At 52.7% G+C, this 13,736-nt stretch overlaps 1 protein-coding gene across 1 annotated transcript in view; it reads right to left on the reverse strand.

Annotated features, from left to right (window-relative positions):
- LOC140402944 (insulin-like growth factor 1 receptor) overlaps positions 1-13,736 on the reverse strand; it is a 125,158-nt gene that overhangs the window by 31,384 nt on the left and 80,038 nt on the right. Inside the window, exon 14 of the mRNA XM_072490586.1 lies at positions 3,710-3,869. Coding sequence (XP_072346687.1) covers positions 3,710-3,869 — 160 coding nt within the window. The remainder of the gene's footprint in view (positions 1-3,709; positions 3,870-13,736) is intronic.

Below are 13,736 nucleotides of genomic sequence, written 5' to 3' on the forward strand. Positions count from 1 at the left end.
GTCCAATCACCTAGCCCGCACATCTTTGGGTTGGGAGCGAAATCCACGCAAACACGAGGAGAATGTGCAAACTCCACACGGACAGTGACCCAGAGCTGGGATCGAAACTGGGCCTTCGGCGCCGTGAGGCAGCTGTGCTAACCACTGCGCCACCGTGCTGACCTCGGAGTCCCCTACAATGATAGCACGGCCAATCTACCTAACCTGCACATCTTTGGACTGTGGGAGGAAACCGGAGCACCCGGAGGAAACCCACGCACACACGGGGAGGACGTGCAGACTCCGCACAGACAGTCGCCCAAGACCAGAATCGAACCTGGGACCCTGGCGCTGTGAGGCAGCGGTGCTAACCACTGTGCTACCGTGCCTGATACCTCTCCTGTGAAGTACCTCAGAAACCTTTGCTTTGTGAAACTCACTTTCTAAATGCAGATTATTCATGTCAATCGGCCCGCCCACATTCTCCCCCCACTCCCCGTGGGAGCGAGTCCCACATTCTCCCCACTCCCTGTGGGAGTGAGTCCCACATTCTCCCCCACTCACTGTGGGAGCGAGTCCCACATTCTCCCCAACTCAACGTGGGAGCGAGTCCCACATTCTCCCCCACTCCCCGTGGGAGCGAGTCCCACATTCTCCCCCTACTCCCCGTGGGAGCGAGTCCCACACACTCCCCCCACTCCCCGTGGGAGCGAGTCCCACATTCTCCCCCACTCCCCGTGGGAGCGAGTCCCACATTCTCCCCACTCCCCGTGGGAGCGAGTCCCACATTCTCCCCCACTCCCTGTGGGAGTGAGTCCCACATTCTCCCCCCACTCCCCGTGGGAGCGAGTCCCACACTCTCCCCCCACTCCCCATGGGAGCGAGTCCCACACTCTCCCCACTCCCCGTGGGAGCGAGTCCCACATTCTCCCCACTCCGCGTGGGAGCGAGTCCCACATTCTCCCCACTCCCTGTGGGAGTGAGTCCCACATTCTCCCCCACTCCCCGTGGGAGCGAGTCCCACATTCTCCCCACTCCCCATGGGAGCGAGTCCCACATTCTCCCCCACTCCCCGTGGGAGCGAGTCCCACATTCTCCCCCACTCCCCGTGGGAGCGAGTCCCACATTCTCCCCCACTCCCCGTGGGAGCGAGTCCCACATTCTCCCCCACTCCCCGTGGGAGCGAGTCCCACATTCTCCCCCACTCCCCGTGGGAGCGAGTCCCACATTCTCCCCCACTCCCCGTGGGAGTGAGTCCCACATTCTCCCCCACTCCCTGTGGGAGCGAGTCCCACATTCTCCCCCAGTCCCCGTGGGAGCGAGTCCCACATTCTCCCCACTCCTCGTGGGAGCGAGTCCCACATTCTCCCCAATCCCTGTGGGAGTGAGTCCCACATTCTCCCCACTCCCCGTGGGAGCGAGTCCCACATTCTCCCCCCACTCCCCGTGGGAGCGAGTCCCACATTCTCCCCCCACTCCCCGTGGGAGCGAGTCCCACATTCTCCCACACTCCCTGTGGGAGTGAGTCCCACATTCTCCCCCCACTCCCCGTGGGAGCGAGTCCCACACTCTCCCCCCACTCCCCATGGGAGCGAGTCCCACATTCTCCCCCACTCCCCGTGGGAGCGAGTCCCACATTCTCCCCCACTCCCCGTGGGAGCGAGTCCCACATTCTCCCCCACTCCCCGTGGGAGCGAGTCCCACATTCTCCCCCACTCCCCGTGGGAGTGAGTCCCACATTCTCCCCCACTCCCTGTGGGAGCGAGTCCCACATTCTCCCCCAGTCCCCGTGGGAGCGAGTCCCACATTCTCCCCACTCCCCGTGGGAGCGAGTCCCACATTCTCCCCAATCCCTGTGGGAGTGAGTCCCACATTCTCCCCACTCCCCGTGGGAGCGAGTCCCACATTCTCCCCCCACTCCCCGTGGGAGCGAGTCCCACATTCTCCCCCACTCCCCGTGGGAGCGAGTCCCACATTCTCCCCCACTCCCCGTGGGAGCGAGCCCCACATTCTCCCCAGTCCCGTCGGATCGAGTCCCACATTCTCCCCCACTCCCTGTGGGAGCGAGTCCCACATTCTCCCCACTCCCCCTGGGATCGAGTCCCACATTCTCCCCACTCCCCGTGGGATCGAGTCCCACATTCTCCCCCACTCCCCCGTGGGAGCGTGTCCGACATTCTCCCCCCACTCCCCGTGGGATCGAGTCCCACATTCTCCCCACTCCCCGTGGGAGCGAGTCCCACATTCTCCCCCACTCTCTATCGCACATTCATGGCTCCTCTCCCCCTCCCCCCCCCCCCCCCCCCCCCGCCCCCCCCCCCGGCCACACACACAGACATACACACACATAGAAACATCTTTGAGAAACACCAACCCTTTTGAAGACCCTTTCAGAATCCGTCAGACCTTCCGTCACCCTCCCAGACCCCCCCCCCCCCCCCTCCCCCGAGTGAAAAGAGTTCCCGGCCTGGTCAGGCCTAATTAGTCATGCCAACCCAGTCAGGGCCTGGCCAGACCTTGTTGGACGTTCATCCCCAGTCACAGCCTGGTCAGGCCTGGTTGGACGTTCTATCCCCAGTCAGGGCCTGGTCAGGCCTCGTTGGCCGTTCTAACCCAGTCACAGCCTGGTCAGACCTGGCTGGCTGTTCTATCCCAGTCATGGCCTGGTCAGTCCTCGTTGGTCGTTCTAACCCAGTCACGGCCTGGCCAGGCCTTGTTGGCCATTCTACCAAAGTCAGGGCCTGGTCAGGCCTTGTTGGCCATTCTATCCCAGTCATGGCCTGGTCAGGCTTTGTTGGCCGTTCTAACCCAGTCACGTCCTGGTCAGGCCTCGTTGGCCGTTCTATCCCAGTCAGGGCCTGGTCAGGCCTGGCTATCGTTCTATCCCAGTCTGGGCCTGGTCAGGCCTCGATGGCCGTTCTAACGCAGTCACAGCCTGGTCAGGCCTCGTTGGCCATTCTATCACAGTCATGGCCTGGTCAGGCCTCGTTGGCCGTTCTATCCCAGTCAGGGCCTGGTCAGGCCTGGCTATCGTTCTATCCCAGTCAGGGCCTGGTCAGGCCTCGATGGCCGTTCTATCCCAGTCAGGGCCTGGTCAGGCCTGGCTATCGTTCTATCCCAGTCAGGGCCTGGTCAGGCCTCGATGGCCGTTCTATCCTAGTCAGGGCCTGGTCAGGCCTGGCTATCGTTCTATCCCAGTCAGGGCCTGGTCAGGCCTCGATGGCCGTTCTAACGCAGTCACAGCCTGGTCAGGCCTCGTTGGCCGTTCTATCCCAGTCAGGGCCTGGTCAGGCCTCGTTGGCCGTTCTAACCCAGTCACGGCCTGGTCAGGCCTCGTTGGCCGTTCTACCCCAGTCAGGGCTTGGTTAGGCCTTGTTGGCCGTTCTTTCCCATTCAGGGCCTGGTCAGGCCTTGTTGGCCATTCCATCCCAGTCAGGGCCTGGTCAGGACTCGTTGGCCGTTCTAACCCAGTCAGGGCCTGGTCAGGCCTCGTTGGCCGTTCTATCCCAGTCACGGCCTGGTCAGGCCTCGATGGCCGTTCTATCCCAGTCAGGGACTGGTCAGGCCTTGTTGGCCGTTCTATCCCAGTCAGGGCCTGGTCAGGCCTCGTTGGCCGTTCTAACGCAGTCACAGCCTGGTCAGGCCTCGTTGGCCGTTCTATCACAGTCAGGGCCTGGTCAGGCCTCGTTGGCCGTTCTAACCTAGTCAGTCAGTCAGAGTGAAGGCCGACCTCCTATTTTGACGGTCAGGTCCTCTGATACCATGCAGTTCCGTGCTGCTAGGTCTCGATGCACAAACTTCTTTGCGTTAAGATAAGCCATGCCATCGGCAATCTGTCCCGCCATCTGCATCATGTCCTTCAGAGTGGGTGGGGGAAGGACTTGGTTATTCTGAAGGAGAGAGAGAGAGAGAGAGAGAGAGAAAATCATATCTGCACTTCGGCAATGCTCAAATAAACGTTTATTCTGATCTCGGACGAGCCCCCAACAGTTGCTCGGATACTGGACAGAAATCCCAATATTTTATTTTAATTTTGTAAGAGTGTGCGGAAAGGGGACCTCGCTCCAGGAGTGATTTCCTGAAAAAAATAGGGATATGGTTTATTAAAACAAACTTTATTACTAACCCAGTATTAAAATATCTTTATTTCTTTAAAATAAATTTAGAGGTACCCAATTCATTTTTTCCAATTAAGGGGCAAATTAGCGCGGCCAATCCACCCAGCCTGCACACCTTTGGGTTGTGGGGGCGAAACCCACGCAAGCACGGGGAGAATGTGCAAACTCAACACGGACAGTGACCCAGAGCCGGGATCGAACCTGGGACCTCAGCACCGTGAGGCTAACACACTACGCCATCCTGTTGCCCCGTATTAAAATATCTTTAACATCACACAAGAAAAAGCTTACAATTACCCCTTAAACGTGACACAATAACCATTAACTGCTATCTTTACTCCCATTCAAACAATAAAAGCATCTCAGCCCTCAATCCACTGTTAAATACAGTTAGCACTCAGGAATACTTGCTGTACAGACATGCCTTGGTTACTACACTTGGAGAAGGGGAGATTTTTTGAGATGCTTTGCAGGCATGGACCCGACCCCCCGTCAGAATATTGCAGAATCTCTGTCTCAATTTCTTCAGAGGAAAACCTGAACAGCTGACTGCTTCACCTGGACCCTCTGTTATGGGCCAGGGTTTAGAGAACCCCAAAGTGTATCATGGAGTTCACCTGACCCACAACCCTTCATAGATTGTGGTATGGGGAGCACACGGCCCACTCTACAGGTGTGGGACAGCAGAAATGGAAAAGTATTTTTTAAAGCAAAACAATGTTTATTCTATGAACTCAAGTTAACCTTTTTAAAACATACAGTGAACATCTTAGCAACCATCAATTCAGATACAACCCCCAAAGAATACAACACTAAGTAATGCTTAATAACTTCCCAAACAACATCCGGAAGACAGAAGAAACACCTTTTAACAGAAGCACATCAGGTTTACATTCACTACTGAGAACATTTATAATTCTGAATTCACCAAATGATCAAGAGATAGTCTTTTCACGGCAGAGAGATCAACAGTACACCCGCTCTGTCTGGCTTCAGCTCCAACACTGATAACGAAACTAAAAGGCACCCTGCAGCAAAGCTGACAGACAGCCCAGCTCCACCCACGCTTTGACATCACTGATAAACATCCATTTCTTAAAGGTACATTTCTTAAACACTCATTTCTTAAAGGTACTCTCACATGACATTTCCCATTAACTCCATCATATTGCTAAACTGAACACAATGGGCTGGATTCGCCAATTCTGGGGCTATGTCCAGAGGTTTTACGATGGAAGCCCCCGCACCGATCCTCCGACTGATGAGGGGCTAGCAGCCGCACCACGTAAAACGCACGGCCTTTCCCGACACAAACGGCCGGAGAATTGCCGGGTCCGTGGCCGCGCGCATGAGCACGCGACGTCAACCGCGCGGTCGGGAACTCGGCCCATCGGGGGAGGGCCTTTGGGTGACGTCTTGAGGCTGTCCCAACGGCGTGCTCCTCGATGACGCCGTTTTGGAGGGGCGGAGCATCCGAAAACAGGCCCCGCCCTGATTTGGGATTCTCCGGCCGATTATGGAATCGGAGTCGGGGAACGGAGAATCCCGCCCAACATTTCTAATTATCTGCTCCGCAGGGAACCGGCTGAATCTAAATAAACGTCCATCCGCCCAAACTTTTACGTCGCTTTAATTGCACCTCTGGCACCAAAACCCTAGCTGCCTTGCAAACCAGGATTCTTTTATAAACATGACCGCAGCAGTCCCACACACACTAACCCAGACTGTTAACCCTGACTGCGCCAAATCCATATCACACAGTATATCCGAAATTCAGACATGCATCACACGTCACGGACCTCACACTCTCACCATCCCCCGACTTGTAAATATATCGGCCGTTCCTTCACTGACGCTGGGTCAAAATCCTGGAACTCCTAGTGGGGGAGTGTAGACGCCTGGTATTTCTAATACAACTAATATTTATGCTTAAACAGCCATCTTTTACCTATATGATGGATGATCAATTACACTCAAGACAAAGTGATTTCATAACTGAAGGCTTTAATCGACTAGAACTTATTCCCCAGCAGCTTCGGTACAGAAAGTGAAGGCTGCTGGGACGGCACTGGTTCTTATACTCCGCCTGTCAGGGCGGAGCTACGTATCAACAGCCAATGGTAAATTCCTAGGTTTAACCAATGGTCATAACCATGGTTCTCCCAGTGAGCCAGAGAAGACACAGCCAGAGTGAGACAGAACCAAGAGTGAGTTTGGGAATTTGAATCTAGGTGGGAATTGAATCAAATCAGTAAGGCAGCTCCTTTTAAATTTCAGGAGTTTAAATTAATTTAAATTAAGCTAGAATTGTACAGTGTAGGTTAACAAGGGCTGCCCCGCCCACTCACATAACTGGTTGGCAGTTAAGTGTCAGTCCCTTAAATCTACCTTGATCTAAAAGCAGGTGGGGGAGGGGAGTCAATTCAGGACAGTTTAAAAAGAGCCACTTGTAAACTCACTCCCAGTGAGTTCTCCCAGAGAGCCAGCGAAGACACAGCCAGAGTGAGACAGAACCAAGAGTGAGTTTGGGAATTTGAATCTAGGTGGGAATTCGAAGCTGGGTGGGGAGGAAGTGCTTTTTATCCCTGGTAAGTAGTTTTTCTATTTTCTTTTTCTTTTCATTGGTACAGTTATTTTTTGTTTTTCTTCATTGTTTATTTATTTATTTTTTGGGGGAAATTGAAATTGTTGAAGTTAACCGAAGGTTTAAGACATGGCAGGAGGTCTCAGACCCGTGTCATGCTCCTTGTGTGCGATGTGGGAGCTCAGGGACATGTCCAGTGTCCCTGACTCCTTCACGTGCAAGAGGTGTGTCCAGTTGCTGCTCCTGTTAGACCGCTTGACGGCTCTGGGGCTGCGGATGGACTCACTTTGGAGCGTCCGCAATGCTGAGGACGTCGTGGATAGCACGTTTAGCGAGTTGGTCACACCGCAGGTGAAAGGTACTGAGGGAGATAGAAAATGGGTGACCAAAAGACAGAGCAAGAGTAGGAAGGCAGTGCAGGTGTCCTCTGCGGTCATCTCCCTGCAAAACAGATATACCGGTTTGGATACTGTTGAGGGAGATGGCTCACCAGGGGAAGGCAGCAGCAGCCAGGTTCATGGCACCGTGGCTGGCTCTGCTGCACAGCTGGGCAGGAAGAAGAATGGCAGGGCTATAGTGATAGGGGACTCAATTGTAAGGGGAATAGACAGGCGGTTCTGCGGACGCAATCGAGACTCCAGGATGGTATGTTGCCTCCCTGGTGCAAGGGTCAAGGATGTCTCGGAGCGGCTGCAGGACATTCTGGGGGGGGAGGGTGAACAGCCAGCTGTCGTGGTGCACGTAGGCAGCAACGATATAGGTAAAAAAACGGGACGGGGTCCTACAAGCTGAATTCAGGGAGTTAGGAGTTAATCTAAAAAGTAGGACCTCAAAGGTAGTAATCTCAGGATTGCTACCAGTGCCACGAGCTAGTCAGAGTAGGAATGGCAGGATAGATCGGATGAATGCGTGGCTCGAGAGATGGTGCAAGAGGGAGGGATTCAAATTCCTGGGGCATTGGAACCGGTTCTGGGGGAGGTGGGACCAGTACAAACCGGACGGTCTGCACCTGGGCAGGACTGGAACCGATGTCCTGGGGGGGGCGGGGGTGTTTGCTTGAGCTGTTGGGGAGAGTTTAAACTAACGTGGCAGGGGGATGGGAACCGATGCAGGAAGTTGGAAGGTAGTAAAACAGGGACAGAAACAAAAGGCAGTAAGGGGAAAAGTGTAAGGCAGAGAAGCCACAGTCAAAAATCAAAAAGGTCGACAGTACAAGGTACAGTGACTGAGGGGAGCTCAGTGAATAGGACCAGGAATACTAAAAGAAATAAAACGGGAAGTAAAAACATTAATGGTAAGCGATGCGGCAGGTTGTTACATTAAGATATGGGTTCAACGACAAGGAAAATTAGGAGAAAGGTTAAGAGGAAATATAACTTAGGAGAGGTTACTGATCGAGGTGTTAAGATTCTGAACAGAGGTAAAAAAGCCAACATAAGTGTACTTTACCTGAATGCTCGTAGTATTCGGAATAAGGTAAATGAGTTGATGGCACAAATCATCGTGAATGACTATGATTTAGTGGCCATTACTGAAACATGGTTAAAGGATGGTCACGACTGGGAGTTAAATATCCGAGGGTATCAAACCTTTCGGAAGGACAGAGTGGATGGTAAGGGAGGTGGTGTAGCTCTGTTAATTAAGGATGACATCGGGGCAATAGTAAGGGATGACATCGGTGCTATGGAGGATAAGGTTGAATCTATTTGGGTTTAAATCAGGAATAGTAAGTTGAAAGAGTCACTGATAGGAGTAGTCTATAGGCCACCAAATAGTAACATTATGGTGGGGCAGGCAATAAACTGATGCATGTAGAAATGGTGCAGCAGTTATCATGGGGGATTTTAATCTACATGTCGATTGGTTTAACCAGGTCGGTCAAGGCAGCCTTGAGGAGGAGTTTATAGAATGTATCTGCGATAGTTTCCTAGAACAGAATGTAATGGAACCTACAAGGAAACAAGCGGTCCTAGATCTGGTCCTGTGTAATGAGACAGGATTGATTCAGGATCTCATAGTTAGGGATCCTCTCCGAAGGAGCGATCACAATATGGTGGAATTTAAAATACAGATGGAGGGTGAGAAGGTAAAATCAAGCACTAGTGTTTTGTGCTTAAACAAAGGAGATTACAATGGGATGAGAGAAGAACTAGCTAAGGTAGACTGGGAGCAAAGACTTTATGGTGAAACAGTTGAGGAACAGTGGAGAACCTTCCAAGTGATTTTTCACAGTGCTCAGCAAAGGTTTATACCAACAAAAAGGAAGGATGGTAGAAAGAGGGAAAATCGACCGTGGATATCTAAGGAAATAAGGGAGAATATCAAATTGAAGGAAAAAGCATACAAAGTAGCAAAGATTAGTGGGAGACTAGAGGACTGGGAAATCTTTAGGGGGCAACAGAAAGCTACTAAAAAAGCTATAAAGAAGAGTAAGATAGATTATGAGAGTAAACTTGCTCAGAATATAAAAACAGACAGTAAAAGTTTCTACAAATACATAAAACAAAAAAGAGTGGCTAAGGTAAATATTGGTCCTTTAGAGGATGAGAAGGGAGATTTAATAATGGGAGATGAGGAAATGGCTGAGGAAGTGAACAGGTTTTTTGGGTCGGTCTTCACAGTGGAAGACACAAATAACATGCCAGTGACTGATGGAAATGAGGCTATGACAGGTGAGGACCTTGAGAGGATTGTTATCACCAAGGAGGTAGTGATGGGCAAGCTAATGGGGCTAAAGGTAGACAAGTCTCCTGGACCTGAATGAATGCATCCCAGAGTGCTAAAAGAGATGGCTAGGGAAATTGCAAATGCACTAGTGATAATTTACCAAAATTCACTAGACTCTGGGGTGGTCCCAGAGGATTGGAAATTAGCAAACGTGACACCACTGTTTAAAAAAGGAGGTAGGCAGAAAGCGGGTAATTATAGGCCAGTGAGCTTAACTTCTGTAATAGGGAAGATGCTAGAATCTATCATCAAGGAAGAAATAGCGAGGCATCTGGATGGAAATTGTCCCATTGGGCAGAGGCAGCATGGGTTCATAAAGGGCAGGTCGTGCCTAACTAATTTAGTGGAATTTTTTGAGGACATTACCAGTGCGGTAGATAACGGGGAGCCAATGGATGTGGTATATCTGGATTTCCAGAAAGCCTTTGACAAGGTGCCACACAAAAGGTTGCTGCATAAGATAAAGATGCATGGCATTAAGGGGAAAGTAGTAGCATGGATAGAGGATTGGTTAACTAACAGAAAGCAAAGAGTGGGGATTAATGGGTGTTTCTCTGGTTGGCAATCAGTAGCTAGTGGTGTCCCTCAGGGATCAGTGTTGTGCCCACAACTGTTCACAATTTACATAGATGATTTGGAGTTGGGGACCAAGGGCAATGTGTCCAAGTTTGCAGACGACACTAAGATAAGTGGTAAAGCAAAAAGTGCAGAAGATATTGGAAGTCTGCAGAGGGATTTGGATAGGCTAAGTGAATGGGCTAGGGTCTGGCAGATGGAATACAATGTTGACAAATGTGAGGTTATCCATTTTGGTAGGAATAACAGCAAAAGGGATTATTATTTAAATGATAAAATATTAAAACATGCTGCTGTGCAGAGAGACCTGGGTGTGCTAGTGCATGAGTCGCAAAAAGTTGGTTTACAGGTGCAACAGGTGACTAAGAAGGCAAATGGAATTTTGTTCTTCATTGCTAGAGGGATGGAGTTTAAGACTAGGGAAGTTATGCTGCAATTGTATAAGGTGTTAGTGAGGCCACACCTGGAGTATTGTGTTCAGTTTTGGTCTCCTTACTTGAGAAAGGACGTACTGGCACTGGAGGGTGTGCAGAGGAGATTCACTAGGTTAATCCCAGAGCTGAAGGGGTTGGATTACGAGGAGAGGTTGAGTAGACTGGGACTGTACTCGTTGGAATTTAGAAGGATGAGGGGGGTTATAGAAACATATAAGATTATGAAGGGAATAGATAGGATAGATGCGGGCAGGTTGTTTCCACTGGCGGGTGAAAGCAGAACCAGGGGGCATAGCCTCAAAATAAGGGGAAGTAGATTTAGGACTGAGTTTAGGAGGAACTTCTTCACCCAAAGGGTTGTGAATCTATGGAATTCCTTGCCCAGTGAAGCAGTCGAGGCTCCTTCATTAAATGTTTCTAAGATAAAGATAGATAGTTTTTTGAAGAATAAAGGGATTAAGGGTTATGGTGTTCGGGCCGGAAAGCGGAGCTGAGTCCACAAAAGATCAGCCATGATCTCATTGAATGGCGGAGCAGGCTCGAGGGGCCGAATGGCGCACTCCTGCTCCTAGTTCTTATGTTCTTATATTCATCAGCCTCTTGGGTACCGCAATACCTGATAATACCACACTATATTAGTTGTATTAGAAATGCTTAATATTTATGCTTGAACAGCTATCTTTTACCTATATTAGTTGTATTAGAAATACCTGGCTTCTACAGGGAGGGGTCGGTGTGGGAGCGAGTGGAGGTAGCTTCTTGCAAGGGCACGAGTCTGAGGGCTGTGTTAACGGCGTCCCCCGCCGTTCTCGCCGGCTCGGTACTCCACAAGCCCGGTGTAGTGGCAGTTCCGAGGGTGTGGGGGCAGTGGAGGCAGCACACGGTGTTGGAGGGGGGGGCCGGTGTGGTCCCCGATCTGTGACAATCATCGGCATCATTTTATTGAGGAGGGCTTTCCAAGTTTGGCGGAGTTAGAGGAGGAGTTTTAGTTGCCGGGTGGGGACGAGCTCCGGTGCCTGCGGGATTTTGCTCGGAGGCAGATTCCCAGCTTCCCTCGCCTCCCTCTCAGGGGGCTACAGGATAAGCCGATGTCTAAAGCAGGGGTTGGGGCGGGGAGGGTCTGGGAAATGTATAAGGAGCTGATGGAGTGGGGAGCGGTCCCAATGGGGGAGGTGAAGAGGAAGCGGGAGGAAGAGCTGGGAGGGGAGTTGGAAGTCGGATTATGGGAGAAGGCATCCCCGTCGTGTGCCAGGCTCGGCCTGATCCAGCTCAAGGTGGTCCACTGGGCTCGTATGACTGTGGCCCGGATGAGTAGGTCTATGAGGAGGTGGGGGGCAGGTGTGGGCGGTGCGGGGGGGAGACCTGCCAATCGTGTCCGTATGTTTTGGGCGTGTCCGAAGCTGAGGGGATTTTGCCAGGGATTTTCAGACGCCATGTCAGAGATCCTGGGAGGGACGGCGACTCCGAGTCCGGAGGTGGCGATATTCGGGGTGTCGGAAGATCCGGGAGCCCAGTGGGGGGGGGTGTGGGGAGAGAGGCCGACATTCTGGCCTTTACCTCCCTGGTGGCCCGGAGATGGATTTTGCTGGGCTGGAGGGACTCGGAGCTCCCAAAGTCGGGGGTTCGGGTCAGTGACATGGCAGGGTTTCTTAGGCTAGAGAAAATTAAGTTCGCCTTTAGGGGTTCGGTACAGGGGTTCGCTCGGAGGCGACTTCTTCAGGGAAAATTGGCCATCAGCAGGGGGCGGGGAGGGGGCACGAATAAGGGTAGGGAATCTAATGTATGGGTGGTTAGGGTCTGTGCTTGGGGGAGGGGGGTGTTATTGTGGGGTTTTTTGTGTGTCTGTGTTGGATCTCTTTGTCTGAATTGTCAAAATTATAACGGCCTCAATAAAATATTTTCTGAAAAACAAAATGGCTCCCTCCCTAACAGCACGGCGGTTGTACCTACGCCGCATGAACCGCAGCGGGTTCAACAAGGCAGCTCGCCCACCACCTTCTCGAGGGGGGGGGGGGGCAATTCGGGATGGGCAAAGTGGCGACAAGGTAACGCGAAACGGTACATCAGAAAGTCCGCCCATGGCGTTCACCCTCAGTGCGCGGGCGATTACAGGCGGATAGACGGGCTGATCAGTGGCAAATGCAGTTCAATGGGGATAAGTGTGAGGTGATGCACTTGGGCAGGACAAACAAGGCAAGGGGAATACAGGATAAACGGCAGGCCGCTGGGGAGGATCAGAGGGACCTCGGTGAGCACGTACACCCGTCCCTTCAGGTAGCACAGCAGGTGGACACAGTGGTTGAGAAGGCCTATGGTATACTTACCTTTATTAGCCCAGGCATAGAGTTTAACAGCAGGAAGGTTTTGCTGGAACTGTTTAAAACATTGGTTAGGCCACAGTTGGAGTATTGTGTGCAGTTCTGAGGGTCAGTACTGAGGGAGCGCCGCACTGTGGGAGGGTCAGTACTGAGGGAGCGCCGCACTGTGGGAGGGTCAGTACTGAGGGAGCGCCGCACTGTCAGAGGGTCAGTACTGAGGGTGCGCCGCACTGTGGGAGGGTCAGTACTGAGGGAGCGCCGCACTGTGGGAGGGTCAGTACTGAGGGAGCGCCGCACTGTCAGAGGGTCAGTACTGAGGGAGCGCCACACTGTGGGAGGGTCAGTACTGAGGGAGCTCCGCACTGTGGGAGGGTCAGTACTGAGGGAGTGCCGCACTGTCAGAGGGTCAGTACTGAGGGAGTGCCGCACTGTGGGAGGGTCAGTAATGAGGGAGTGCCGCACTGTCAGAGGGTCAGTACTGAGGGAGTGCCGCACTGTCAGAGGGTCAGTACTGAGGGAGCGCCGCACTGTCAGAGGGTCAGTACTGAGGGAGCTCCGCACTGTGGGAGGGTCAGTACTGAGGGAGCTCCGCACTGTGGGAGGGTCAGTACTGAGGGAGTGCCGCACTGTGGGAGGGTCAGTGCTGAGGGAGTGCCGCACTGTCAGAGGGTCAGTACTGAGGGAGTGCCGCACTGTCGGAGGGTCAGTACTGAGGGAGCGCCGCACTGTCAGAGGGTCAGTACTGAGGGAGCTCCTCACTGTCAGAGGGTCAGTACTGAGGGAGTGCCGCACTGTCGGAGGGTCAGTACTGAGGGAGCGCCGCACTGTGGGAGGGTCAGTACTGAGGGAGTGCCGCACTGTGGGAGGGTCAGTACTGAGGGAGTGCCGCACTGTCAGAGGGTCAGTACTGAGGGAGCGCCGCGCTGTGGGAGGGTCAGTACTGAGGGAGTGCCGCGCTGTGGGAGGGTCAGTACTGAGGGAGTGCCGCACTGTCGGAGGG

Source organism: Scyliorhinus torazame, chromosome 26 (assembly GCF_047496885.1).
Source record: "Scyliorhinus torazame isolate Kashiwa2021f chromosome 26, sScyTor2.1, whole genome shotgun sequence".
Taxonomy (NCBI): domain Eukaryota; kingdom Metazoa; phylum Chordata; class Chondrichthyes; order Carcharhiniformes; family Scyliorhinidae; genus Scyliorhinus; species Scyliorhinus torazame.